At 42.9% G+C, this 24985-nt stretch overlaps 1 protein-coding gene and 2 pseudogenes across 1 annotated transcript; 1 reads left to right on the top strand and 2 right to left on the bottom strand.

The window, feature by feature from the left end:
• On the bottom strand, positions 1-24985 carry Arl9 (ADP ribosylation factor like GTPase 9). The gene is made up of 4 exons (XM_023710904.1): positions 24660-24985; positions 16823-16985; positions 5106-5281; positions 1-245 (listed from the first exon to the last, which is right to left on the bottom strand). The coding sequence occupies exons 1-4, from the start codon at positions 24939-24941 to the stop codon at positions 60-62; spliced, it is 807 nt and encodes a 268-aa protein (XP_023566672.1). The 5' UTR covers positions 24942-24985; the 3' UTR covers positions 1-59.
• On the bottom strand, positions 6747-7686 carry LOC105741659 (annotated as a pseudogene).
• LOC101570345 lies at positions 17080-18968 on the top strand (annotated as a pseudogene).

Genomic DNA, 24985 nt, shown 5'->3' with positions numbered 1-24985 from the left:
CTGCCAGGCAGCGCTGCCTGAGGACACTCAGCGCTGAAAACCTGTGGGCCACGGCCGGGTCATGGCCTGCCGGCAGCCAGGTATGCAATCAGGTGTTTGGCGTCTTCGATGGTGGAGGGGACCTCTGCGCTGATCTCCTTCTCTGTCACTTGAGTCCCAAACAAGAACAGCTGCCTGTCATTGCCCACCTCAGACAACGCCAGGGCTTCGTGGATGTCTGTAATGTCATAGGCTGCCTCCAGATCCTTCATGGGATGGGAAAAGAATAGAAAAAGGGGATCTTTTGTTAACACATGTGACTCAAGCATTACGACTCCAATGGTTGTTGAAATATAAACATTTCCATCAGAATTATGCCAATGTCAAGGACTTTATCAAAAAGATATTTTCTAGAATAAAGTTGAACCAACATAATACCTCTACTTTCTTTTTTTTTTTTTTGACGGAACCGGGGGATTGAACTCAAGCCCTTGCGCTTTCCAGGGAAGCGCTTATTCCACTGAGCCATCTCCCCGACCCCCAATACCTCTACTTTCTGAGTAGTGCTGCCAATCTATTTTTGCTTTCCCATTTTCCTTCTTTTAAGATTTTTTGGTTTAGATCATATTTTACTGATTTTATAGCACTTGCTGTTGTGATACCATTGCTTTGATTTTTTTTTTTCACTTGTATATTTGGTACAGGGTCTCACTATGCAGATTGGACTCATGGTGATTCTCCTGTTTTCAGCCTCCCCAGAACCGGGATTACAAGCATGCACCACCATGTCTGGACTCGGCTGCTAGTTCAGAGTGCCCCAGGGGTGGGGCTGGCATGGCATGCAGGACTAGAGATTGAACCCTGGTCCCTGCACTTGCCAGATAAGGCACTTTGTCTGCTGAGCTATCTCACTGGCCCTTGTGATACCATTTCTAATCATTATTTCTACTGAACAAAAAATGTGGATTAAATTTGTGGGGATAGGAGGAGACGGAGAACTGACCAGAGAAGCTGGTTGAGAGAAGGCATCCCTGAGAGTGCAAGACCAAGAGGGGAAAGAGGCATAAAAAGACAGAAAAGGCTTACAAACAGAGGATCCCGAGATGAAAAAGGCCGAGATGCCCAGGTTCGTGCTGGGTGCTGCCGTCTACACTCAGAGTGCACCGCCAAGGGAAAAGCACAGCTCTGTGCATATGGAACAATGGATGCCTTTATGCAAATGACCTCTGCTGTTCTTTTATGCAAATTGTTTTTCAGTCCCAAAAATGTTGGCATTTCCATATCTGAAATTGCATTTTTAATTAGCATTTTGTTGCTTTACACATTCTTTTGTTTTCATTTTGACAAAGGGTCTTCCCGTGTTGTCCAGGTCAGTCATAACTGAAGGCCTCCCCCTCAGCCTCTGGAGGAGCTAGGAGTCCAGCTGAGTGAGTGCCACTGTGTCTGCCCAAGCAGGGGTTGCCTTTACCCCTGGAAATGTCTGGAAATCATCCAATACTGAGTCTTGTGTTTTTTCCTGTACCAGTAAAAACTACCAAATTCCATCAGTGAGAGCCTGAGAGACCTTTCTGGATGTGCTGTTCTGGGTGGTGGTCAGGGCTGCTTGCCCTCTGGGTGTTGGGAGGCATGGTATATAGCCTGCTTGAAACCGAAGCTCATGTAGTCTAAGAGCCTGCAGGAAAGTTTCATAACGGTAGTAAGAGAACCTGTAACAGAAGGCTGATATCCTGGGTTAATAAGTTCATTGGTGGAATTGGAGAGGAAGAAACAGGGAAAAGGGGCAGAGGTAGGAGGAGAGCTCTTGGTAAAGATATAGCACGTCCGGTGCAAATACAAGAGTTCGTCTGCACCTACATAATTGTGTCTTAACGGGGTCATCACAAAAAAAAAAATAGGGTCATCACTCAAAGAGTAAATATCATGACTTTTGAATGCCAAAATCTAGTTTGTGCTAATATTATTTGGACAATTAATGCCGATATCTTGTATTCTGAGTAACTAATTTAAAGAAAACAATATGCAGTATATTAAGCATTGTTATCCTATTATCTTATTTTGAAATTTTGTTTTTTTCCTTTAAAATAAAAAAGTCAATATCTAGTAACTAACTTGAACCAGTGAGTTATATAAAAATATAAACTAGTCTGGCAAAAGGAATCTAAATAAAGATATATTAAATTCAGATATACAAGTCTTTAATCATTAAGATCAAGCAACAGTTACCCACTTGTCCACAAATGGCTTTGTTTATTCAATTTAATGAAGACAGACACTACTATGGTTTGATCAAAAGTGTCCCCCAGGGCTAGTGAGATAGCTTGGCAGTCTAAATCACCTGCTTAAGCAACAGCACAGAGACTGCGGTTCCATTCCCAGCACCATATGCTGCGCCAGCCCTATCCCGGGCTGAGTTGGCCACACAGACACAGAAAAAGTGTCCCCCAAAACACTCATGTGTTTACAGGTGGGGCCTGGCAGGAGTAGGGAGTCCTTAGGGTGTGTCCTGGAAGGGCGTGTTCTCACCCCACTCCTCCCTTCTCTGCCTGCTTCCTGGCTGCCAGCGTACAGCAGTATTCTTGTTCTTCCACTTGGCCCTCTGCCAGCCTTGGAGCCAGGCCCGTGGGCTAAGTTCTCTGAAAACCATGAGCTAAAATAAACCTCTCCCCACGTAAGCCATAGGTGTGACATTTAGTCCCAGGGACAAGAAAGTGACTAATACAGCCACGGACCACAAAAGAAAGTATTGGCAAATGTGACAAAAATGGAAATCCTCAATATAAAAACAGAAACCATAGCAAAATAAAACAATATGTCACCAGGATACTGGAGTGGTTGTCACATGTCCATAATCTTCTAAATCTTTGTAGTTTCCCTCCTCTCTCTCTCTCTCTCTCTCTCTCTCTCTCTCTCTCTCTCTCTCTCTTTTCCCCCACACCTTTCTTGGGGGGAGCGGTGGGGTTCAGGGATTGAACCCAGGGCCTTCATACTGAGCTACATCTCTAACCCTTTTTAAAATTTTGAGACAACTTCCCCCCAAATTGCTAAGCTGCCCAGGCTAGGCTCAAATTTCTGATCCTCCTGCCTCAGCCTCTCAGAGTGGTATGTACCACCAAGCCCAGCTTCTTTTCTTTCCCCTCCTCTCCTCTCCCTCTTTCCACCTTGCCTTCCCTCCTCTCCTTTTTCTTTTTCAGGGCTTTGCACATGCTAAGCATGTGTACTGCCACTGAGCTATACTTCCAATCCTAAATCTTCACAGTTTATGATATTCAAGGTATTCTACTTAAACCACATGTAGGAGACTGACAGAGGAGGATAGAAGGTTCAAGCCCAGCCCAGGCAACTTAGTGACTAAGCAAGTCCTTATCTCAAAGTAAAAAAGGGGCTAGGGCTGTACATCAGTGTAAAGCTCTGGTTCAATCCAGTGTGCAAAAAAAAGATGCTCCATTTAGCATTCCAGGCTCCATTACAGGTCCACAACCCCAGCATTCTGGGAGCCCGAAGCAACAAGACTGTAAGTTTGAGCCCAGCTTGGAAAATTTAACCACTTAGCAAGACCCTGTCTCAAAATGTAAACATGAAAAAGGCCCAGAGATATAGCTCAGTGTGATGGCCCTGGGTTCAATTCCCAGTGATGCAAAAACAACAACAAAAGTTGCTACATTTAAAAGCAAAAATGAAAAAGAAGTATGCTTTCATTTTAGGTGCCAGAAAAATGTCAAAATCTGCTGAATTGGGTCTGCAATGGACTTCAGCATAGGTGCCTACTGCATGCGGTTCATTACTTGTAATTACTTAGTTTTTGTCCATAAACTTTCTCTCACAGCAGTTGTGAGGGAAAAGGCAGCAATTGAGCTACTCTGTGATTTGCAAACCTGCCAAGCAAGAAATGGGCTTTAGTATTACAATCTTATGGAAATTTAATTTTTTCATCTCTTTATTATATGAAGTACATGCAACAAAAGTTGCCACTTGCTAGGCATGGTGATGCATGCCTCTAATCCCAGCACTCAGGAGGCCGAGGCAGGAGGATCACCGCCAGTTCAAGGCCAGCCCGAACTGTATAGTAAGACCTTGTCTCAAAAAAAAAAAAAAAAAAAAAAATTTTTTTTTTGCTGTCTTGAAGGTAGTACATGCCTTTAATTCTAGCACTCTGGGAGGCTGAGACAGGAGGATTTCGAGTTCCAACCCAGCCTGGACAATTTAGCAATTTAAGAGACCCTGTCTCAAAATTTTACAAAAGATCTTATGAGGTCATTCAGTGTTAAGGCCCAGAGCTCAATCTCCAGTACTTTTAAAAAAAAAAAAAAAGTGCATACGCATTGTGACACTACCGTCACCACCATCCATCCCCCAAATCCCGTTCATGTTGGTAAACTGAAACTCTGTACTATCAATAGATACACTGATACTCTCTATATATAAATAAGTATAATTCCTCATTCTTTCAACCCATAGCCCCTGGCGACCCCATTCTACTGTGTGTCTCTATGAATTTGTAAGCAGAGCCTGCGTATTCAGATTTAACAGTATTTGTCACTTATGATTTATTTCATTTAGCATAATGTTGTCCTGGCTGAGCAGTATTTTAGCAGGTGTCAGAATCTCCTTTCTTTTGAATGTTAAGTAATATTCCACCATAAACATGTACCACATTTTGTTTATCCATTTATTAGTGAATGGAATTCAGTTGCTTCCATCTCTTGGAAACTGTAAATAATGCTGCTATGAACATGGATGTATGAATATCTCTTTAAATCACTGTTTTCAATTCTTCTGGGGACATACTAGACTTAAAATTGTTGTATCCTGTACAAACTCTATTTTGTAGTGTGTGTGCGTGTGCCTGTGCGTGTGCGGTGTGCGTGTGCGGGGTGTGTGTGTGTGTGTGTGTGTGTGTGTGTGTGTGGTGCTGGGGATTGAACCCAGGGCCCCAAACATGATACTAGGCAAGGACTCTATCAGGGAGCTACACGCCATTGCTCTTCAAAATATCTAAGTATTTATTCTGAGACAGGAATTATTAAGTTGACTAGGCTGGCCTTGAATTTATAATCCTCCTTCCTTGGCTTACCTAGTAGCTGGGATTACAGTAGGAGCCTATTTGGGATTTTCGCACAGCTTCTTACCTGTTTGTGTGCAAACACAACCAGAGGAATGATTGGGTTGGCTTCGACGAGCTGGTGAAGGTATTTCTTGGCTTCTGGCAGCCGATGGTGATCGGCTGAATCCACCACGAAGATGAGCAGCAATCCCTTGGACAGGTGCATCTCCCAGGAGGAACGGGAAGGCTCGCTGCCACCAACTGCAGAGAAAGGTAGAGAAGAAAAATGCCAAACCCACACCTCAGGGCATGCTGGACTGGTGTCAGAGCGACCCTCACTCTGACTCCCACTCTGTGGGCTGTGAGAATGGTTCCTTCACATAGGGACCACTCACAGTCGCTCAGCAGGAGGCCTAGAGCTGCGGGGTGGGGTGGGGGGCCTCTGCAGCCTCTTCAGTCATAGCTCAGAAAATGAGGTCCATGTTACCCTGTCTGTCTAGACAGGCTCTCACTATGGTTCACAACTGCTTGAACTCACTGGGATCCTTCTGCCTCAGCCTTCTGAATGTTAGGACTACATCTGCTCGGTAGGAATTTGCGGGGTTTTCTTTGTTTGGTTTTGTTACCTAGGATCAAACTCAGGACCTTGAACTTGCCAGGCAGGCAGTTTTCCCTGGTCCTTTATTTTATTAATTTATTTTTTTTAGACAGTCTTGCTATGAAGTTCAGGCTGGCCCTGAACATACTATGTAGTCCAGCTGGCCTTGAAGTCTCGGAAGTCCTCCTGCTTCAGCCTCCTGACTTTGGGGATTACAAGTGTGTGCCATCATGCCTGGCTTCTTTTCCCACTTTGCAGCTTTTTAAAAAATGAACAGGTTTTGGATTTTATATTATTTTTTGAATTTTAATGTAGCTGACTTTATTATTCTTCCATTCTTCCTCTTTTTTTTTTTTTTTCAGAACCGGGGATTTTTTTTTTAATATTTATTTATTTTTATTTATTACATTTATTTATTGTGTGTGTGTGTGGCCAGCTCAGCCCACCAGGGGGCGGGTCTGGCTGGCATGTGGTGCTGGGGATCGAACCGCGGTCCCTGTGCTTTGCCAAGCTTGTTTCAAGTAGGTGCTTTAGACCACTGAGCCATCTCTCCAGCCCCAGAACCGGGGATTGAACTCAGGCCCTTGCACTTGCCAGGGAAGTGCTTATTCCACTGAGCCATCTCCCCAGCCCTTATCCTTCTTGATAGATGCGTTTTGCATCCCATTGAAAACATCCTTTTCTTTCTTGACAACTTGAGCTATTCTCAATTCTTTTGTTTGTTTGATTTCTCTTTCAGCTCTTTTGTTACACTGAGGATTGAAACCAGAGACATCATACCACTGAGCTATACCTCATCTTTTTCATTCTCTGTTTTAAAATAGGACCCCTCAAGTAAAATAAAATAAAACAAAATAGGATTTCCCTAAATTGTCCATCTGGCCTTCAACTTGTGACCCTCCCACCTTAGCCTACTGTGTGGACAAGCAACTTTTCCCTTAGCTCTTTCAGATATTAGCTGATTTTGATTTATTATGATTTTGTTTGGATTCCTTCATCTATGCTTGTGAACTTCCATTCTTATATGATCTTTGGTTTGCTTTACAAGCACCTCCTACTGGGAGTTGAGTACTTACTTTCTCCTGTTCTCTTTAAGAATGTATGTAGGATTAAGTTTTTTTTTTTTCTTAGAAATTGTTTTATTTTTCATCAGCCTCATTCCCATTTTGCTTAAGCATCGGCAGAACAGCACAAGACCACTCGGCGGTGGTTCCTACCCACTCAGTGGCCTGCGTGTGGGGGCTGCAGACCAATCTTCTGTGGCCGGCTGAACACTCCAGTCTTCAGTAGGAAACTGCTGAATGGGAACAGAGGGCACCTACACGCCCTCTGACCAGTCTGTGACCTCAGGCTGAGCAGCCATGAACTGGAGCTGGTGCAGTCCATTCTCCCTGAAATTCCTCCTTGGTCACAGCCTTTTCAGCAGCAGCCTGCTCTTCTTTTTCAATCTCTTCAGGATCCCGGTAGAAGTAGAGATCAGGCATGACTTCCCAAGGGTGTTCACGGGAGATGGTGCCACGCATGCGCAGCACCTCCCGGGCCAGCATCCACCACATCAGACCCACAGAGTGAGCTCCCTTATTGTTGCACAGGATGGCAATGTCCACATAGCGCAGAGGAGAATCTGTTTGCACAGAGCAATGGTTGGCAGATTGACCTAAGATGCCTCCGTTAGGGGCTGGTGGTCAGCCCTGGGGTCAGTAACCACCAGAAGACGTGGCTCTCGGAAGGCTGCCTGGATCTGGTTAGTGAAAGTTCCAGGAGTGAAGCGGCCAGCAATAGGAGTAGCTCCAGTGGCAGCAGCAAACTTCAGCACAGCCCGCTGGCCGGTGCTCCTGGAGGCTATGACGCTGACGTCAGCAGGGTTTTCAATGGCCGCTATGGCTCGAGCTGCCGGGAGGAGCTTCTCCCAAGTCCGCTTCAGATTTATGATGTAGATTCCATCACTTTTCCTTTTATAGATCTAGTGCTCCATCTGGAAATGCAGGTTGGTGCCACCTAAGTGGGTTCCTGCAGCAAGGGACTTGAGGACGTCCTCCTCCTTCATTTGCAGGACATCAAGGGCTCCGGACAGTGAAGTTTCCCTTTAAGTTACTATGGGAATGAAGAACAACACTGTATGGACCCTGCCTGGGCAGCACGGAAAAAGCAGGATTAAGACTGATAGGGCTCATCTATAAAAACAGATGCTTTGGTTTTATTAAAATTTTAGCTACTGATTTATTTTTTAAAGAGAAAAAACAAATTCAAAGCAAGATAATGTGAGGGTAACAATATTTAATACATTGTGTACTGTTATCTTTAAATTAGTTATTCAGAGTATAAGATATAAGCATTTAATTGTCTAAACAATATTAGCATAACAATCCCTTTTCGTTCGTTCGTTCTTTTGCAGAACCAGGGATTGAACTCAGGCCCTTGCGCTTGCGGGGGAAGCGCTTATTCCACTGAGCCATCTCCCCAGCCCCTTTTTTGACTTTTTGAGAAGGGTCTCACTATGCAGTTCAGGCTGAGCTCACTTGTCTCAAACTTGCAAAGATCCTCCTGTCTCAGCCTTACAAATGCTGGGATTACAGGCCTGCATCACCATGCTTGGAAAACCTTTCTTTTCAGTTAACTAAGAGAAATTAATAGTATAACTATCTTAGTCATTATAATCCTTTGTGGAACAATTGATATATATATATATATATATATATATATATAACATTTTGGATCTTATTTACTCTCTCTGCTTCTCACAATAAGGACAGGATATGATGTCTGCACATGTGCATCTGGTTTATTTCCCTTCTGAGCATGGTCTGGAGTTGCATCCAGTTATCTATAAAACTCTCCAGTTTATCCTTCTTAATGCCTGAGTAGTATTCTATTCTATTTTTAAAAAACATTTATTTTCATCCATTCCTCAGCTGATGGGCATTTGGGTTGTTTCCAAGATCTAGCTATTACAAATTGTGCTGCCATGGGTGCACATATATTGCTGTGGTATGTTCCAAATTTTTCTAGGAAGATACCCTGAAATGGAATAACTGGGTCAAATGGGACCACCAATCTTAGTTTTTTGAGGAAACTCCATACTGATTTCTACAGGGGTTGTACTGCTCTACACTCCCACGAACAGTGGAAAAGGGTTCCGTTTCCCCAAAGCCCCACCAGCATTTCTTATTCATTGATTTCTTGACAATAGCAATTTTTTCCAGGGTGAGATGGAATCTCAGTGTTGTTTTGGTTTGTATCACTCAAATAACCAGTGATGTGGAATGTTTTTTCATATATTTATTTGCTATTTGCATTTCTTCACCTAAAATGTATGTATTCATCTCAGATGCCAATTTTTGGTTTACATTTTTAAATTGGTAGGTCTGATTTTTTTAGCTCTTTATTCTTTTTTAATTTAATTAATTATTTTATTATTTATTTAATGTATTTAGAACAGGGTCTACAGGGTCCCACTACACAAATCGGGCTCATAGTGATCCTCCTGTTTTCAGCCTCCCAAACGCTGGGATTACAGGCATGCGCCACCACACCTGGTCTCAGTCGCTGTCTCAGCCATCCCTGGGGGCAGAGCCGGCACACTACACCAGAGATTGAACCATGGTCCCTGTGTCTGCCTAAGCAGACACTTTAATCTGCTGAGCTATCTGGCCAGCCCCCTTTATATACTCAAGTTAGCAATTCTTTGTCTGATGAACTGGCAAACATTTTTTTCACATTGTAGGTTGTCTCTTCACTCCGCTGGTGATTTCTCTTGCTGTGCAAAAGCTTTTTAGTACGATGAGACCCCAGTTGTTTTTGTGACAGCTTTTGTGCAATCACGGTTTCATTCATAAAATTTTTGCCTACATCAATGTCCTCAAGAGTTTTACCTATTCTAGCATATTTAATGTTTCTGTTTTAATATTTAGATGTTTGACCCATTTTTAATTTAATTTAGTGAATGGGAAAGACACAGATTTAAAATTGGATTAAAAATTCAATTTTAATCTTCAGCATGTGCAGGGCCAGTTTTCCAGCACCATTTATTAAAAGGTCCATCTTTCTTGTAATGATTGTGTTAGGCCCCTTTGTCAAAGATAACATGATTAATCGCAAGGGCCTGAATTCCTGAGTTTAATGCCCGGTTCCACACACACACACACACACACACACACACACACACACACAAAGACTACATCTTGACTTGTTTCTGCATCTCCTAATCTGTCACATTGATCTTCAGATCTGTTTCTTGTGAATACATTTTTTAAATCACAGTAGCTTTATAGTATAATTTCAAGTCAGGGGTTGTTGCCTTGCGTTTGTTGCCCAGAAATGTCTTTGTTATTCTAGATCTCTTCTGGTTCCACATGAATTTTAGGATTGTTTTCTCTAATTCTGTGAGATATGCTATTGGAATTTTGATCAGAATTGCACTAAATCTGGGGCTGGTGAGATAGCTCAGTGGACTAAGTGCCTACTTTGGCAAGCGCAGGGACCAGGATCCTCGGTCCTCCTGTATGCTATGCCTGCCCCACCCAGGGGCTCGACAGAGTCTGGGTATGGTGGTACATGCCTGTAATCCCAGCACTGAGGAGGCTGGAACGCAGGAGGATCACTATGAATCCAAGCTGCATAGTGAGATCCTGTACCAAATACATAAACTGGGAAAAAAAAAAAAAGAATTGCTTTAAATCTGCATAACAGTTTTATAAATATGGTCATTTTCACTGTATTGGTTCTTCCTACACAAGATCTAGGGATAATTTTCCATTTCTGATATCCTCCTCAACTTCCTTTTTCAGAATACTGGTTTTCAATATAGAGGTCTTTTGCATCCTTTGTTGGATTAATTCTAAGGAATTTCTTTCTTTTTTTTATGCTATTTTGAAAGGTGTTTTTTCTCCTAATTTCTCAGTAAGTTTGTTATTTGTGTACAGGAAAGCTATTGAGTTCTGAGTGTTGACTTTGAATCCAGCTGCACCACTGAAGTCCTTTATTAAATTTGGCAGTTTTTTGTAGAGCTTTAGGTTCTTCCATGTAGAGTATCATGTCATTCACAAATAATGATAATTTAATCACATCCTTTGCTATCATTATTCCTTTTATTTCTTTCTGTTGTCTAATTGGTTTGGCTCTAGTTTCCAGGACTATGTTGAATAAGAATGGAGACAGTGGACATCCTTGTCTTGTTCCTGATTCTAGATTGAAAGCTCTTTTTTATTTTGCAGAACTGGGGATTGAACTCAGGCCCTTGCGCTTGCCAGGGAAGCACTTATTCTACTGAGCCATCTCCCCAGTCCCTGAAAGCCTTCATTGTTTATGTATATAGTATGATGTTGGCTGTTGGTTTGTCACACTTAGCTTTTATCAGATTGAGATAAAGACCACTGATTCCAGTTTTGTGTAGGGTTTTTATTATGAGTCGGTGCTGGACTTTGTCAAAAGCTTTTTCTGTATCTGTTGAGATGATCATATTTCTGTTCCTGGCTCTGTTCATATGGTGTATTGCATTTATTGATTTATATATGTTGAACAATCTCTGCATCCCTGGAATGAATCCACTTTGGTCACTATTGGATCTTGCTTCTTGATCCATTCTGTCAGTCTGTATCTTTTGATTGTTGAATTGAGACCATTAACATTAATGGTTATAACTGATACATATTAACTAATTCTTGTCATGTTATTTTCCTCTTGTTTGCTCCTGCCCCTTTTCCCCATCCCTTTGTTTAATTATTTGCCTTGCCTGGTGGATTCTTTCTCTTGAGGGTTCATGGAATTGTAGTCCTTGTTATCTCTTTCTGAAATATCCTTCAAAACATTCTGTAGTGTTGGTTGGGAGGTCATAAATTTTTTCAGATGTTTTGATCATGAAAGTATCTCATTTCTCCACCGGTTTTGAAACATGGTTTTGTAGGGCACATCAATCTGAGTTGAAGTTTATTTTCCTTTAGAGCTTGAAATACTTCACTCCAAGCTCTCCTTGTTTGCGAGCTTGTGCTGAGAAGTCAGCTGTGATTCTGATGGACTTTCCTTTATAGTGGATTTGTTTCTTTTCAGCTTTTAAGAGTCTATACTTGTGCTGAATTTCTGGAATCTTCATTATGATATGCCTGGTTTTAAATATTTTTGATTCTGGCTAATTGGAGTTCTATATGCCTCATTTATCTGTATGTCAGCTTCTTCCCTACCAGGGAAGCTTTCTGCCATGATGACTATAAGCAGAATTTTTAAAAAATTTCATTTGTGCTATCTCCTACTTTTTCATTGACTCCAACAAATCTTAAGCTGTTATTCTTAGCCCTGTCTAGCACCTATTGGATTTCTCCTGGTCCCTTGCTTTTAAGGAATTGTTCTTTTCATGATTAATAACCACAAGCCTGTCTTCTATATTTGAGATCCTGTCCTTACTTTGGCTTACTCTGCTGCAGATACCTTCAATGGAATTTTTATTCTCTTAGATATCCATTTGCATTTGCCTTATTTATTTCATTTTTTTCCTATGCTGTGCATTCATGGCTTCCATAATTTTCTTATGCACCTCTATTGTTTTGTCTGTATCTGCTCTAGAGTCACTAAGCATGGTTTTCATTATTGATACCATATTTGCAGTTATCTGAGAAATTATTTATAATATGATATTTTTCTACAGTCTCATTTAATTGCTTTGCCTCTCACTTCAGACAGGCCAGGTGGGTGGCTTTCAGATTGTTGTACATCATTGTCTCCTGGCATTTGCTTTTGGTGAACTTGATGTCTTGTTTAGGTGTCATCTGATTTTCTTTTCTTCTTTTAGTTGAATTCTGGGGGTGATTCTTGTAAATTGTTTATGTCATGTTGCTTCATTGCTAGTATAGAGAACCCTTAGGAAATGACTACTTCTCTGAGGTATTTTCCAGATGTAAATGCTTTTTAGATTTTTTTTGTATTTTAGTACAGGGTCTACAGGGTCTCACTACAGAGATTGGTCTCACAGTGATCTGTCTGTGTTCAACCTCCGAAGACCTGGCATTACAAGCATGCACCACCATGCCCAGTCTCAATTCCTGTCTCTCAGCACACCCTGGAGGTGGGGCCGGCACAATACACCAAAGATCAAACACTGACTGCTGCATCTGCCTATGCAGGCATTTTAGCTTTTTAGATTTTGCATGTGCTGTAAGATCCTTCCTGTTTAATTTGTTGGAGATAAGTTGCTGCCTGTGTGGTCCAGCCCCTGGTTCTTTGGCACTGTGCCTATGACCCTTAATTAATCTCAGCCTTGGAATACCAGGAAAAACAACTGTTTAGAATAATTATGTCACTTTTGGCTAAAGTGTTACCATCAGCAATAAGAGTAGCAATAATCACAGCCTAGAAAATGACAAAATGAGCTAGCTAACCACTAATCTGCCACTGTTAACCATATGAACTAGATTTGAAGTTATATAACAAAATCTAAAACAGACCCAAAAAATTATATGAAGCATATAAGACCTTATTATGTCAATTTTACTCTTTAAAATTTAAAAGGGAGTAGGAAAAAATACGCAGAAGAGATTAGAAATTTGTCTGGAGGACAAATGAAAATCACTAACATTGGGAAAATAGAAAGAAGACTGGAGAGAAAGAATAGACAAAAAGAATGGAATAACAAAACAACAATCACAAAGATGCTAGAAACCATATCCACACTCATATAAAAACAAGATCAAACAATGGAGAAGAAAAAAGCAAAATGAACACCATAACAAATAACACAAGAGACAAACTTAGGGATGGAAAGAAAGAAAGACAGACACAGAGAGAAAGACAGAGAAAAACAGAGACAGAAATACAGGGAACAAAAAAAAAAAAACAACCAACAACTTCCAGGTTTGTCTCTGTTGTCACCAGTAGACAATGTGTGGAGAGAGTCCCAGTCCATGCTGATCTGTCCCAGCAAGCCAGCAGTAGCTTTTTGGAAGGGTAGTGCATAATCTAATTGAGCTTGCACCTCCTGGCCAAGACCAGATTCATTCTGCCTGTAGCTGTCAGCACACCTCCCCAGGGTCTGAGCCCAGTAGGGAGCTGGGAGATGGAGCCCCCAGCTGCTGAATTTTGCTCAGCTGACCCCTCTCCAAGATGTCTCCTGGCCCGTCACTTTGTTCTGCAGGATGACCGAGCCCTCAGCACTCCCCCCAGCTAGTGCAACCCTTCATGTCCACTGCTCCTCTCCACTGCCGCTTCTGTCTGAATCCTCTGGAGTCACCAGCAGTCACAGACTCAAAGTACTTCTCTCATGCAGTGAGCCCCATCTCAGGGAAAAGTTGCCACTGGTTATCTCTTCCTTCTTTGTTGAAGTTTGTCTCTTCACTCTGTGAGCTTCAATTTTTGCTTCACATCCTTCCTGGCTCCAGAGGACCTACTTCCCTTCTTCTCATCTTCCTCAAGTTGCTATATTCCAGCGTCTGGATGATTCTCAGAAAGGCTCTTTTTCTGCGCTTACCACTCCCTCATCTTAGTGCCTCCTTCATTTCCTTAAAATCTTTGAATTATACAGTATTTTTTTTCTTCTTGAACTCATTTGCACTATACACTGTCACACTGTAAACAGTATTTTCTATCTTTTTAATCAATGATGTGCTCTTTTTTATTCAGCACATTTTTTTCCCTTCCTCATTTTTTTCCTCAATGAATTTCACAAGGTTCTGTTTTGCTTACCCTTTCAGTGAACTAAGTTTTGACTTTTCTTTCCTTTTTCCCCCCACTGTTCTGATCTTTACTATTATATCTTTTTTCAGCTTTTCTATTAGAACATGTGTGCAGTGTATGATGACTGGAGTCTCATGGGGGATTTCATACGTGTACATAACACATCTCAACCCTTTTTCATCCCTCCCTTCCCACCTCCCATTTCTTCATCCCCTTCCCTTTTGCAAAAGTTCTTTCTCTCTTTTTACTATAATCTGCTTGTTTGTTTGTTTTTAAAGCAATCAAATCCAGGACCTCATACTTGCCAGGTAGGCACTGTACCACTGAACTAAATCCCTGGCCCCTTTTCCTATTATCTTTTATCTTGCTCTTTATTTACATTTTGGTTCCTTTTGTAAGAGGAACTATATGATATTTAAGCTCGTGCATCTGATTTTTATCTCTCTTAACATTATAGTCTCAAAGTGCAATCTCTTTTACTTATTTTTTTAGATAGGGTTTTGCTATGTAGTTCAGACTGTCCTTGATCCACTATGTAGGCCAGGATGCCTGTAAATTTGTTAAGATCCTCCTGCTTCAGCCTCCCAAGCACTGGGATCACAGGTGTGTGCCACCCCATCACCATTTTCCTTATAATCAATTTCATTGGTTTCTTTATTATCTTGTTCCTTTTATACACTTTGGTCTTATTGCTATTTTTTTAATTAAGAGCCTATAATTAATCTACAGGTTCATGGTTCTTTTCCTTTCATGTTCTGTATAAGCATTTATGATTATAAATTTCTTTAAATCCATTACTGTTATGGTTTACATCTAGATGTCCCTCTTGAGCCTCAAGGAATCATAAGCTGACTTTCGGGAGGAGAGCGCACCATGGGACAGAAACTCATCAATGTCCACTGATGAGCTTATAGCTAACTGGGATGTGGGAGGTGAACCTGGTGGCGGAGGGGGTCCGTGGGGGCGTGGCGGGGAAGGGTCCCTCTCCCTCCTTTGCCTTGATCTCTCTGCTTCCTGCTGCCTGCCATGGGCTGTTTCTCCTGCCCCCTTGTAACATGCCACCCTGCCTTGAGCCAGCTGACTGTGGACTGAAATCTCTACAAATCATGAACCAACCTAAATCTTTCTGCCTTGAGTTGTAGGTGTCAGAGTCTTCATTTCAGTGACAAGAAAGAAAGAAACTAAGACAACTACTTCCTTGGCATGCCAGTTTTGATCAATAGATTTCAGTGTGATTTTTAATGATCGTTCACTTCTGAGTATTTTTAAATTTCCATGATGATTTTATCTTTGAATCAGGAGTTATTTAGAAATGGAAATTGTATCACTGAAGGTTTTTTAGTTAGCAACTGATTAACTTCAGTATGTATTAAAATATTGCTCTCTGTCACTAGATGAAAACAAAAATGAAATGCTGACTGCCACGATCTAAATAAGAGGTGGTGGACATTGTGGCTCACTGGGGGCAGTGGGAGGGCTATAACTGATAAATTTGATATATGCCTTGGAGACAGAAAAATTTGAAGTATTTGACTTACATTGTCTGAAGGCAACGATAGTAGGAGAAATCAAGGCGACTCAGCTGATTTCAGCCTCACAAGATCTGATGGTGAGAGCCAGTTCCCCGTGAGTTATAGGGAAAAAAAGAGACCTGTGACAAATCAGACATTTCTGTTCTGATCAAATATACTTAACAGGCCAATCAGACATTCCAGAAGAGATAGCAGGCGACATCTGGACATGTTTGGGCTTGACGGGCAAATGTGGGAGCCCTTAGTTATCACGTAGATAGCATTTACTGCCTCAGAGCAGATGAAGTCATCCACAAGAGACTGGAAAGGGAAGACCCAAGACCCTGAGGTGCTGACCCCAGAACTACTACAGCGTGGGGTCCCAGGACTGTGTCTAGGCAGCACAACAAGTTTATCTCTACCTGCATTGCAGCAAAAGAAGCACATTATGCTTAGACTGCTTGCTATTTGAAGCAGTGTGGGAACAGGGAGGATGATCTTAGACAATGAGGTTGTACAAAAGCCTTCCTCTAAACTCCCCTTTGTCTAACATTGTAAAAAAGGAGAAAATTTAAAAAGCAGAAAGTTAATAAAAAATAAAAAATGAAAATGAAAAGCAGAAAGTGATTCCTGTTCTTCAGTGTACTTTTTTTTTTTTTTTTTTCCAGAACCAGGGATTGAACTCAGGCCCTTGAGCTTGCCAGGGAAGCACTTATTCTACTGAGCCATCTCCCCGGCCTCTAGTGTACCTTTATATTAAACCATATGTGCATTGTAAAACCCCGGGAAAGCCAGGCATAGCGGCACACATCCGAGGCTGAGGCAGGAGGACTGCTGTGAATTCAAGGTCATTGAGGACCACACAGTAAGATCTTATCTCAAATCAATCAATCAATCAATCAATCAATCAATCAATCAATCCTGGGAAAATCTGATACAGAGCTACTTTGGCCAAGGTCCTAGTGTTGGTCACAGCACACTGGGCTTGTGCTGTTAGGAACACAGCCTGCTCACGCTAGTAGGGAGAGGGCTTACTCTCCAAAAACTCCATGAGACCACCTCCTGCATCGATGTTCACTGCATTGAAACCTTGGGTGGGTGCCACGCTGCTCAGGACTCTGTTTGATGCTAAAGTGTGGAGGACGCTGGTTTTCCCTGCTCCATCCAGGCCTAGAACCAGGATCTGCTTACTTTCCTCCTGTGAAATGAAACACAAACCAATAAGCCTGTGCTATCAGAACCTTGCTTTCCTGGCTACCAATACCGTGCTTTGTCTGTGGCAAAATCTATAAATGGTTCTAAAATTGCACACCGGAGTAAAACTTCTTCTTTTTTTTTTTTTTTTGTATTTTAGGGAAGGGTCTACAGGGTGTTCAGGGTCTCACTACTAGATCGGAGTCATAGTGATCCGCCTGTTTACAAGCCTCCCAAGAGATGGGATTACAGGCGCATGCCACCATGCCCAGTCTCAATCCCCGGCTCAGCGTGCCCTGGGGGCAGGACCAGCACGGCAGGCCCAGGAATTGAACCCCAGGTCCCTGTGCCTGCTTGCAGGCGCTTTAATCCTCTGAGCTATTTGGCCAGACCAAGGAGTAGTGGAGAGGGTAGGTTTTTTTGTTGTTTGGTTGGTTTTTTGTACGTAAAACTTCACAGAAATTGGTATAGGTCTAGATCAAATGGTACCTATCAGTGAAAAGTTTCTAATTAGCCTTTACTAGTTATGTAATGAGACCTTCCTCCATCCCCCAACTCCTGGTCAGTCTATCAAACACCCTACAAAAGGCTGGTGGGATGGCTCGGTGGTCTAAAGCACCTACTTAGAACAAGCTTAGCAAAGCACAGGGACTGCGGTTCAATCTCCCAGCACCACATGCCAGCCAGCCCTGCCCCCTGGTGGGCTGAGCTGGCCACACACACACACACACACACACACACACACACACATAAATAAATAAAATTTTTTTAAAAACACCCTACATGCATGCAAAGCACTAAGCACTTTGTAACATATGTACACACATACAAAGTTTTTTTTTATATAACTCATTGGGAGATGCTATTGATCACAAGACCAATCTGCAGGATTTATTTTGCTTCTTGAGCTCATGTCTTTTGAAGATTGCATGAGGTGAGTGCTCCGAGGGAACCAAGAAGGTAGCCATGGCTAGAGATTGAGATGTTTGTTTCCGTGGGGAGGCCAAGATAGCAACTTCTAACAAGTTCAAGTTGAACCAGCCACCCGAGGATGGCATCTCTTCTGTGAAGTTCAGCCTCAATACCTCCCAGTTCCTGCTGGTCTCCTCCTGGGACACATCAGTGCACCTTTACTATGTGCCAGCCAACTCCCTGCGGCTCAAGTACCAGCACACTGGCGTGGTTCTGGACTGCGCGTTCTATGATCCAACACACACATGGAGTGGGGGATTAGATCATCAGTTGAAAACGCATGATTTGAACACTGATCAAGACAACCTTGTTGGAACCCATGATGCCTCTATTAGATGTGTTGAACACTGTCCAGAAGTGAATGTGATGGTCACTGGAAGTGGGAATCAGACAGTTAAATTATGGGATCCCAGAACTCCTTGTAATGCCAGGACCTTCTCTCAGCCTGAAAAGGTCTACACATTCTCAGTGTCTAGAGACTGGATGATTGTGGGCACAGCAGGCCGCAGAGTGTTAGTGTGGGACTTACGGAACATGGGCTATGTGCAGCAGCGCAGGGAATCCAGCCTGAAATACCAAACTCACTGCAACCGAGCATTTCCAAACAAGCAGGGTTATGTATCAAGCTCTACTGAAGGCCGAGTGGCAGATGAATACTTGGACCCAAGCCCTGAGGTGCAGAAGAAGTATGTCTTCAAGTGTCATGGGCTAAAAGAAAATCATTTTTGAGCAGATTTATTCAGTCAATGCCATTTCCTTTCATAATGTCCACAGTGCATTTGCCACAGGTGGTTCTGATGGATTTATGAATACTTGGGATCCATTTAACAAAAGGCAACTGTGCCATTTTCCTCGGTACCCCACCAGCATCACATCACTTGCCTTTAGCAATGATGAGACTATGCTTGTAATGGCATCATCATATATGTATGAAATGGGCAACACAGAACATCCTGAAGATGGTATCTTCATTCGCCGAGTGACAGATGCAGAAACAAAACCCCAGTCCGCCTAATCATCTCGTGAAAGTGGTTTCTCTATGGAAAGCGTTGTTTGCTTCCTACAAGGGCATGCTTATCCCCTGAGGGATGTATTGTAGTTTCTATGGGCCTGTTGTTTAGTATGTGAATTTTTCTGTTTTCTGTCTTACAAGAAATTTGTCTTTGTATTTTTTAATATCTCGCTTAGGATGGGAAGTCTGTGTCCTTGTGCAGTAGTCTGAAGAATTTCCCCACCTCCTCCCCAGCAAACCCAGTTGCTGTTTATGTGCAGCTGGGCTCTTTTTGTAGCATAATCTAAACCTTTTTCCCCTGCTGCCTAATAAAGCAGAAATTCAGAACCCTTTAATGTTGGATGCTGTTAAATATTGGCAATTAGAGTAACTTATTTGTAAAATGGTTTCTGTAAAACATTTCATCATGCATGTGTTGAGGATGACGTTCTACTTTTAAATCTATTCTGTCTCATTTAATTATGTCTCTGATGTATGTTGGGGATTCGGTGCTGGATACAGTGATCTGTTGGCGTTCAGCCACTTCCCTTTTGCCCCTGTCGTGGATCAGCAGGGCTCTGGAGCCAAGCTGTGCAGCTCCTCTCAGGACGGGTGCAGAGTGGCAGGCTTGGGGTACCCTTTGGCAGCATGCTTTCCTAGTGGTGCCGGTGTCAGGGAGCACACATAGTGCATGCATCTTCATGCTGAGGAAGTCATTGTCCACATGCAGAGAGCCAAATGACAGGCTGTTCTGGACTTCTCCGTCAAGTGCTAAATCAGAATGAAGCCCTTGGGATGGTGAATAATGTCATAGCCAGGGACTAACCAATGGTAGTGGTTCTTCAGTGTGATTGTATGCTTTTAAATGTCACAACCACCTTAAGGACAGAGTTTAAACTTAAAAGCATTGTGTAAATGAAATAATATGATTTTGTTAAAAGTGACCAAATTAAAGCTTTGTTGTGGACCTTTAAAAAAAAAAAAACAGATTGCACAATAATTCTCTTGTTGTTGGAAGTGCAAATACTGACTGTGCCACTCAGCATATAAGGGTTTATTGCCCATCATCATTATTAATCTGTCTTTTCTTCACAACTGGATAACTTGGTCATAAAATCTTAGGGCAGAGTTCTTCTATTTTTTTAAATATAAGTATCATGATTAAATAAAAAAGGTAAACCAGACATGGTGGTGCATATCTATAATCCCAGCACTCAGGAGGCTGAGGAGGAGGATCAGTGCTAGTTCAAGGCCATCCTGGGCTACAAAGTGAGCTCAAGGGCAGCCTGAAATGCATAATGAGACCTCGTCTCAAAAAGACAAAACAAAGATTATAGGAATTTTTTCTGGTACCAGGAATAGAGCTCATGACCTGGCGCTTGTCAGGTAGGCACTGTGCCACCCAACTATATCCCCAGCCCTGGCTTTTTTCTTTGAGACAGAGTCTATGTAGTTCAAGCTGTCCTTGAACTCACTACGTAGTCCACCTACTTTCAGCCACCCTCCTGGCTCAGCCTCCCAAGTGCTGGGCTTAACAAGCATGACAAAATTTATTTAAAAGTCCAATGTGAAGTCCAGTGAACTGGAATTATACTTAAAAAAGATGAATTATTCCAATATACCAGCCTGTCATTGCAAATGACTGAGCTAGAAGGGCAGGCCGGTGTGCAGACAGAGGCGGTGTGAGGCGTGGTGCCTACAGTGCAAGCTTTATTAACAAGTGAGCAGCAGGACAGCCTGACTGCTCAGGTGAATTCAAACAGCTGAATGAAGAAGTTTCTCATAGCTGGGCTCAGGGGCATGTGCTTGGAATCCTAGCTAGTAGGGAGGTTGAGGCAGGTGCATCACAAGTTCAAGGCTGGTCTGAGCAATTCAGCAACACACTGTCTCAAAATGAAAACAGGGGCCGGGGAGATGGCTCAGGGGTATAAGCTCTTCCCTAGCAAGCGCAAGGGCCTGAGTTCAATCCCTGGTTCTGCAAAAAAAAAAAAAAAAAAAAAAACGAAAACAAAAAAATAGAAAGGGCTTGGGTAGAATGTCCTTGGATTTGATTTCCAGAGCCCCTCAAGTTTATTGTTCATAAAAAAACTAACTGTCAGGACCAGGGAGATAGCTCAGTGGCTTAAGCGCTTGCCTGGCAAGAGTCTGATCTCTGGTGATTGGGGGGTGGGGCGGAATGATGACTACAATGAGGACAACAACAACAAAAAACCCTTGTCTTTAGTAGCACTGGTGTGAAGTCAGATGTGGTGAATACTTGTCATCCCAGCATTTGGGAGGCACTGGCAGGAGGATCACAAGGTCAAGCTCCACAGGATCAATTCAGGCACTTGAGACCCTCAGGGGAAAGCAAAACAATATAGCTTAGGAGTGTGGCTCAGGGTGAAGGCCTGAGCTCAGTCCCTAGTAACATGCACGCACACACATTAAAAAATACGCTTAGGGTTGGAGAAAGCTCTGAGGCTCTGAGGTCTAAGCTCTTGCCAGGCAGGCACTCATGCCACTGAGCTATGTCCCCAGCCCTCATTAGATGTCTTTGAACCACACACTTTGAAGCAATAGTGTCACCATGAGATGTGACACAGTATGGGTTATAATCCCCCCACCAATCTCCAGTGTGGACCCCACTCATGCTACCCCAACATACACCCCCTTCTGCACTGTAACATCTCTGAATTTGGGACACTTTATGAGCATGTTTTATTAGCAGGGTTTTTTTAATGACAACTAAAATAACAGTACTTCTAGATCCTACTAAAGCAGAACTCAGAGCTCTGTAAAATCCTTCCAATTCAGGAGAGCAGCTCCACAGAGAATCCTCCCTCTGGAATTTGGACTTGTTGTTTTGTCACTGATGACTTCAGGTAGCTTGAGCCTGGTACTCTCCTCCTTTAGAGGGGCAGCACTGGACACCAACATGGATAACACTGATAAATGGGGTTCTAAATAAGCTTCAAAGCATCCTAACATCTTGATTTGCACAAGATGTTTTCTGACAAGGTTGTGATAGGTTAGCTGTTGAGAGGATTAACTGCCTTGGTTTCACCTCAGCATTTTTACATTCCATCATGAATTGTAATTGTATATAAGGGATCCCTCCTTGGTTCCCGGCCCAGTCTAAGTGGTTGAGACGATGTACAATTTTTTTTTAATTTTATTTATTTATGTGTGTGTGTGTGTGTGTGTGTGTGTGTGTGGCCAGCTCAGCCCACCAGGGGACGGGGCTGGCTGGCATGTGGTACTGGGGGATTGAACCGCGGTCCCTGTGCTTTGCTAAGCTTGTTCTAAGTAGGTGTTTTAGACCACTGAGCCATCTCACCAGCCCAATGTACAATTAAAGTCCTCCTGAAAATCCTTTCCCCACCCCCACCCCCAGTCTCTCCAGTTGCTTAAAAATTCTGCAACACTACCAACTACTGAGTTAATAACAATTCCCTGACCTTTTTCTAACCATACTGTTGCCCCTCGGCCCATCCTAACTAGAAATCCTGCACTGGTGTCTTATATTTTGCTTCTATTCTCAGTCTAAAAATAACACACTGGGGTGGGGATGTATAGAACATGTGCAGAGCCCTGGGCTCGTCTCCAGTACCAAAAATAAAGAGGTAAAGAAAAAACAAGGAGAGGAGAAAACAGGACTGCTGAGTTGTATCATCTAGAGAAAGTTGAGCTCATTGTGTATCAAGAGTTCAGATGCAGGGCCAGGGAGATGGCTCAGTAGAAAAAGCGCTTCCCTGTTAAGTGCAAGGGCCTGAGTTCAATCCCTGGTTCCAAAAAAAAAAAAAAAGAGTTCAGATGCACTGTGGCACACGACTGTCATCACAGTACTCAAGAGGCTGAAGGATCAAAAGTTCTAGCACAGCCTGCACAAATTAGTGAGCCCCTGTCTCAAAATAAAAAGGACTGGAGACGGAGCTCAGGGTCATAGCACTTGTGGGAGAACCAGGGTTCAATCTCTAGCACCTCACACAAATGTGATTCTGAACACCTTTTTAGCCATAGAAGGATCCATGTAATCTGTATATTGTCAAGGATCAAATCGCTGTTATCTGAATATGGGCAGCTTGTCATGACATGCCATTTACTGCTATAATGTCTCTTGGGTAGGTGGTTGTTCAAGAAGAAGGGGGTGGTGAATGAAAGCAAGAGACGGGAAAAGGAATATTGTGGGACTGTCCTGCTTCAAGGTTGTATATGATGAGATTTTTGGACTTATGTGCAAACATGAGAAGTATATAATTCTTTATCCTATTTTTAAAATATAATGTAATTTTTAAAATGTCTTTATCATATTATTCAGGGACTTAAAGTTCAACATATCACTACTTGATGAAAAATACCTGCTCCTTATGATGCCTAAGATGTGTGAAATGCAGTGAGATAGTGAGGCTAAGATTGATAGCCCAAATCGTTTGATAATAACAATAAGCTTGTCTTCTGGATGGTTAACAACCTAAGTTTGCAGACCAAAATTAGAGAAAAAGGAGGGCTACAAGGAATGCCAACATTTTGGCCCTAACCTTCTAAGGTCAATTAAGACTCAGGACATATGAGAACTTGTACTGTAATGTCATGTACCTCGGTAGTGTCCCAAATTTTCTGATCAAGAAGATTATGAGGCCAAAGAGGAAAGTGATCGATGACGTAGAGTGTGCCTAAGGAGAGTCACGTGGGGAGAAGACACTCTCTCAGGCTTTCACAGAGAGCACATTGGCCAAGCAATGGCCGTGACTCATCCACATGGCTGCACTGACAAAGGTTCTACAATCTGAGGTACGGGATCTCAAGATAAACCCTGAGGACATTTCGCTGATTTTCTCAGACCAAGAAGCTACAACTCTTGTTGCATAGGTCCTGCTTTACCTTGGTCTTAACCATCCAGTAGAAAAGTATGAAGACGAAATATAGGAAATAAAGCCATGCTGTTATGTTGAGCTGTGGGGGACTCAGGTCAATAATTTCTGACATTGCCAGTTAAACAGAAGACCCAATGCTATTATGGGCTACTGGACTCTTTTAGAATATTTTGCTGAGTTTACACAGCTATAATATTCAATAACGGAACTTCGGAAAAATGGGGTATACCGTTGAATGTCCTTTTTGTATTTGTGTATTCCAAGTGGTTAGGATAGATATATAGTTGCATTCTCTTAGTGAATAGAATGATTTGTTCTAATGGTGTTTGTAAATAGGATCACAAGTCCACTTCTTGTACATCAATTAACCACTAAGAAGAATATATGCAGTGTATTATTTGTTGAAACTGTACTTCTGATTGGATTTGAAACTGTCTCATTGCTATCTGCTTATCAATAAAACTTTGAAAAAAAAATCGCTGTTAATAATTCAAATTGTGTAGAACCAGAGAGCCACTGAGGGCCAACGAGTCAGCCCAGAATTCCAGGAGCGCCCAGCTCATCAAGCTGAGCCTAGCAGCGTCTTCTCAGCAGTACAAGCAGTAACCCATAGAAAAGGCCCAGAAAGCCCCCACGTGCACCCCGCACAAATCCACAAAGAGCGTGCTTGCGCTGGGTCAGCTGCTCCGAGGGCGACCACCCAGCAAGAGCTGCGGTCCCCCGACGCTGGAGGAGGGCAGGGCCAGGGGCGAGGAAGGGTCAGAGCGCACCCTGCCCCATGGGGGCCCTCGGACGTAACAGAGCCGCTGCCGCCTGGGCGGGACAGTGGCCGTGGGCGTGAGGGGCGCGGTGTCCTTACCGAAGGCAGGGGCGGGCGGCTTGTCCAGGTGCCGGCGTGCTGCTCCTCGCGTTTTTCTTCCACCTGTTCCTTCTCTTTCTCCGTCTCCTTGTTTTGCTCCTTCCTCTTTTCCTCCTCGTTATCTGTCCTCTTCCCTTCCGTCCCGTTCACTTGCATCTTCCCTTTTTCTTTTCCCTGAATTTTCTCTCCCACCCCTTTCCTTTTCTCTTCCTTCCCCGTTCCCCTAATGCTGTCCCTCTCGGCCACCTTTGTCCTCTCCGTCTTCCCTTTGCGCCTCTCCATCCCGGCCACGGTGTCCTCCCTCCCGCGCGCCCGCGCGCCGGCGC

This window comes from Octodon degus, unplaced genomic scaffold (genome assembly GCF_000260255.1).
Source record: "Octodon degus isolate 3935 unplaced genomic scaffold, OctDeg1.0 scaffold00019, whole genome shotgun sequence".
Lineage (NCBI taxonomy): Eukaryota > Metazoa > Chordata > Mammalia > Rodentia > Octodontidae > Octodon > Octodon degus.
Note: the sequence above shows the minus strand (reverse complement) of the source record. Positions and strands in the feature narration are given on the sequence as shown.

Coding starts and splice junctions, on each gene's coding strand:
- Arl9 (XM_023710904.1), bottom strand. CDS start 24,941: ATGGAGAGGCGCAAAGGGAAGACGGAGAGGACAAAGGTGGCCGAGAGG. Junction 16,986..24,659: donor GCCGCCCGCCCCTGCCTTCG/GTAAGGACACCG, acceptor TTCATTTCACAG/GAGGAAAGTAAGCAGATCCT. Junction 5,282..16,822: donor TCTCATGGAGTTTTTGGAGA/GTAAGCCCTCTC, acceptor CTTTCTCTGCAG/TTGGTGGCAGCGAGCCTTCC.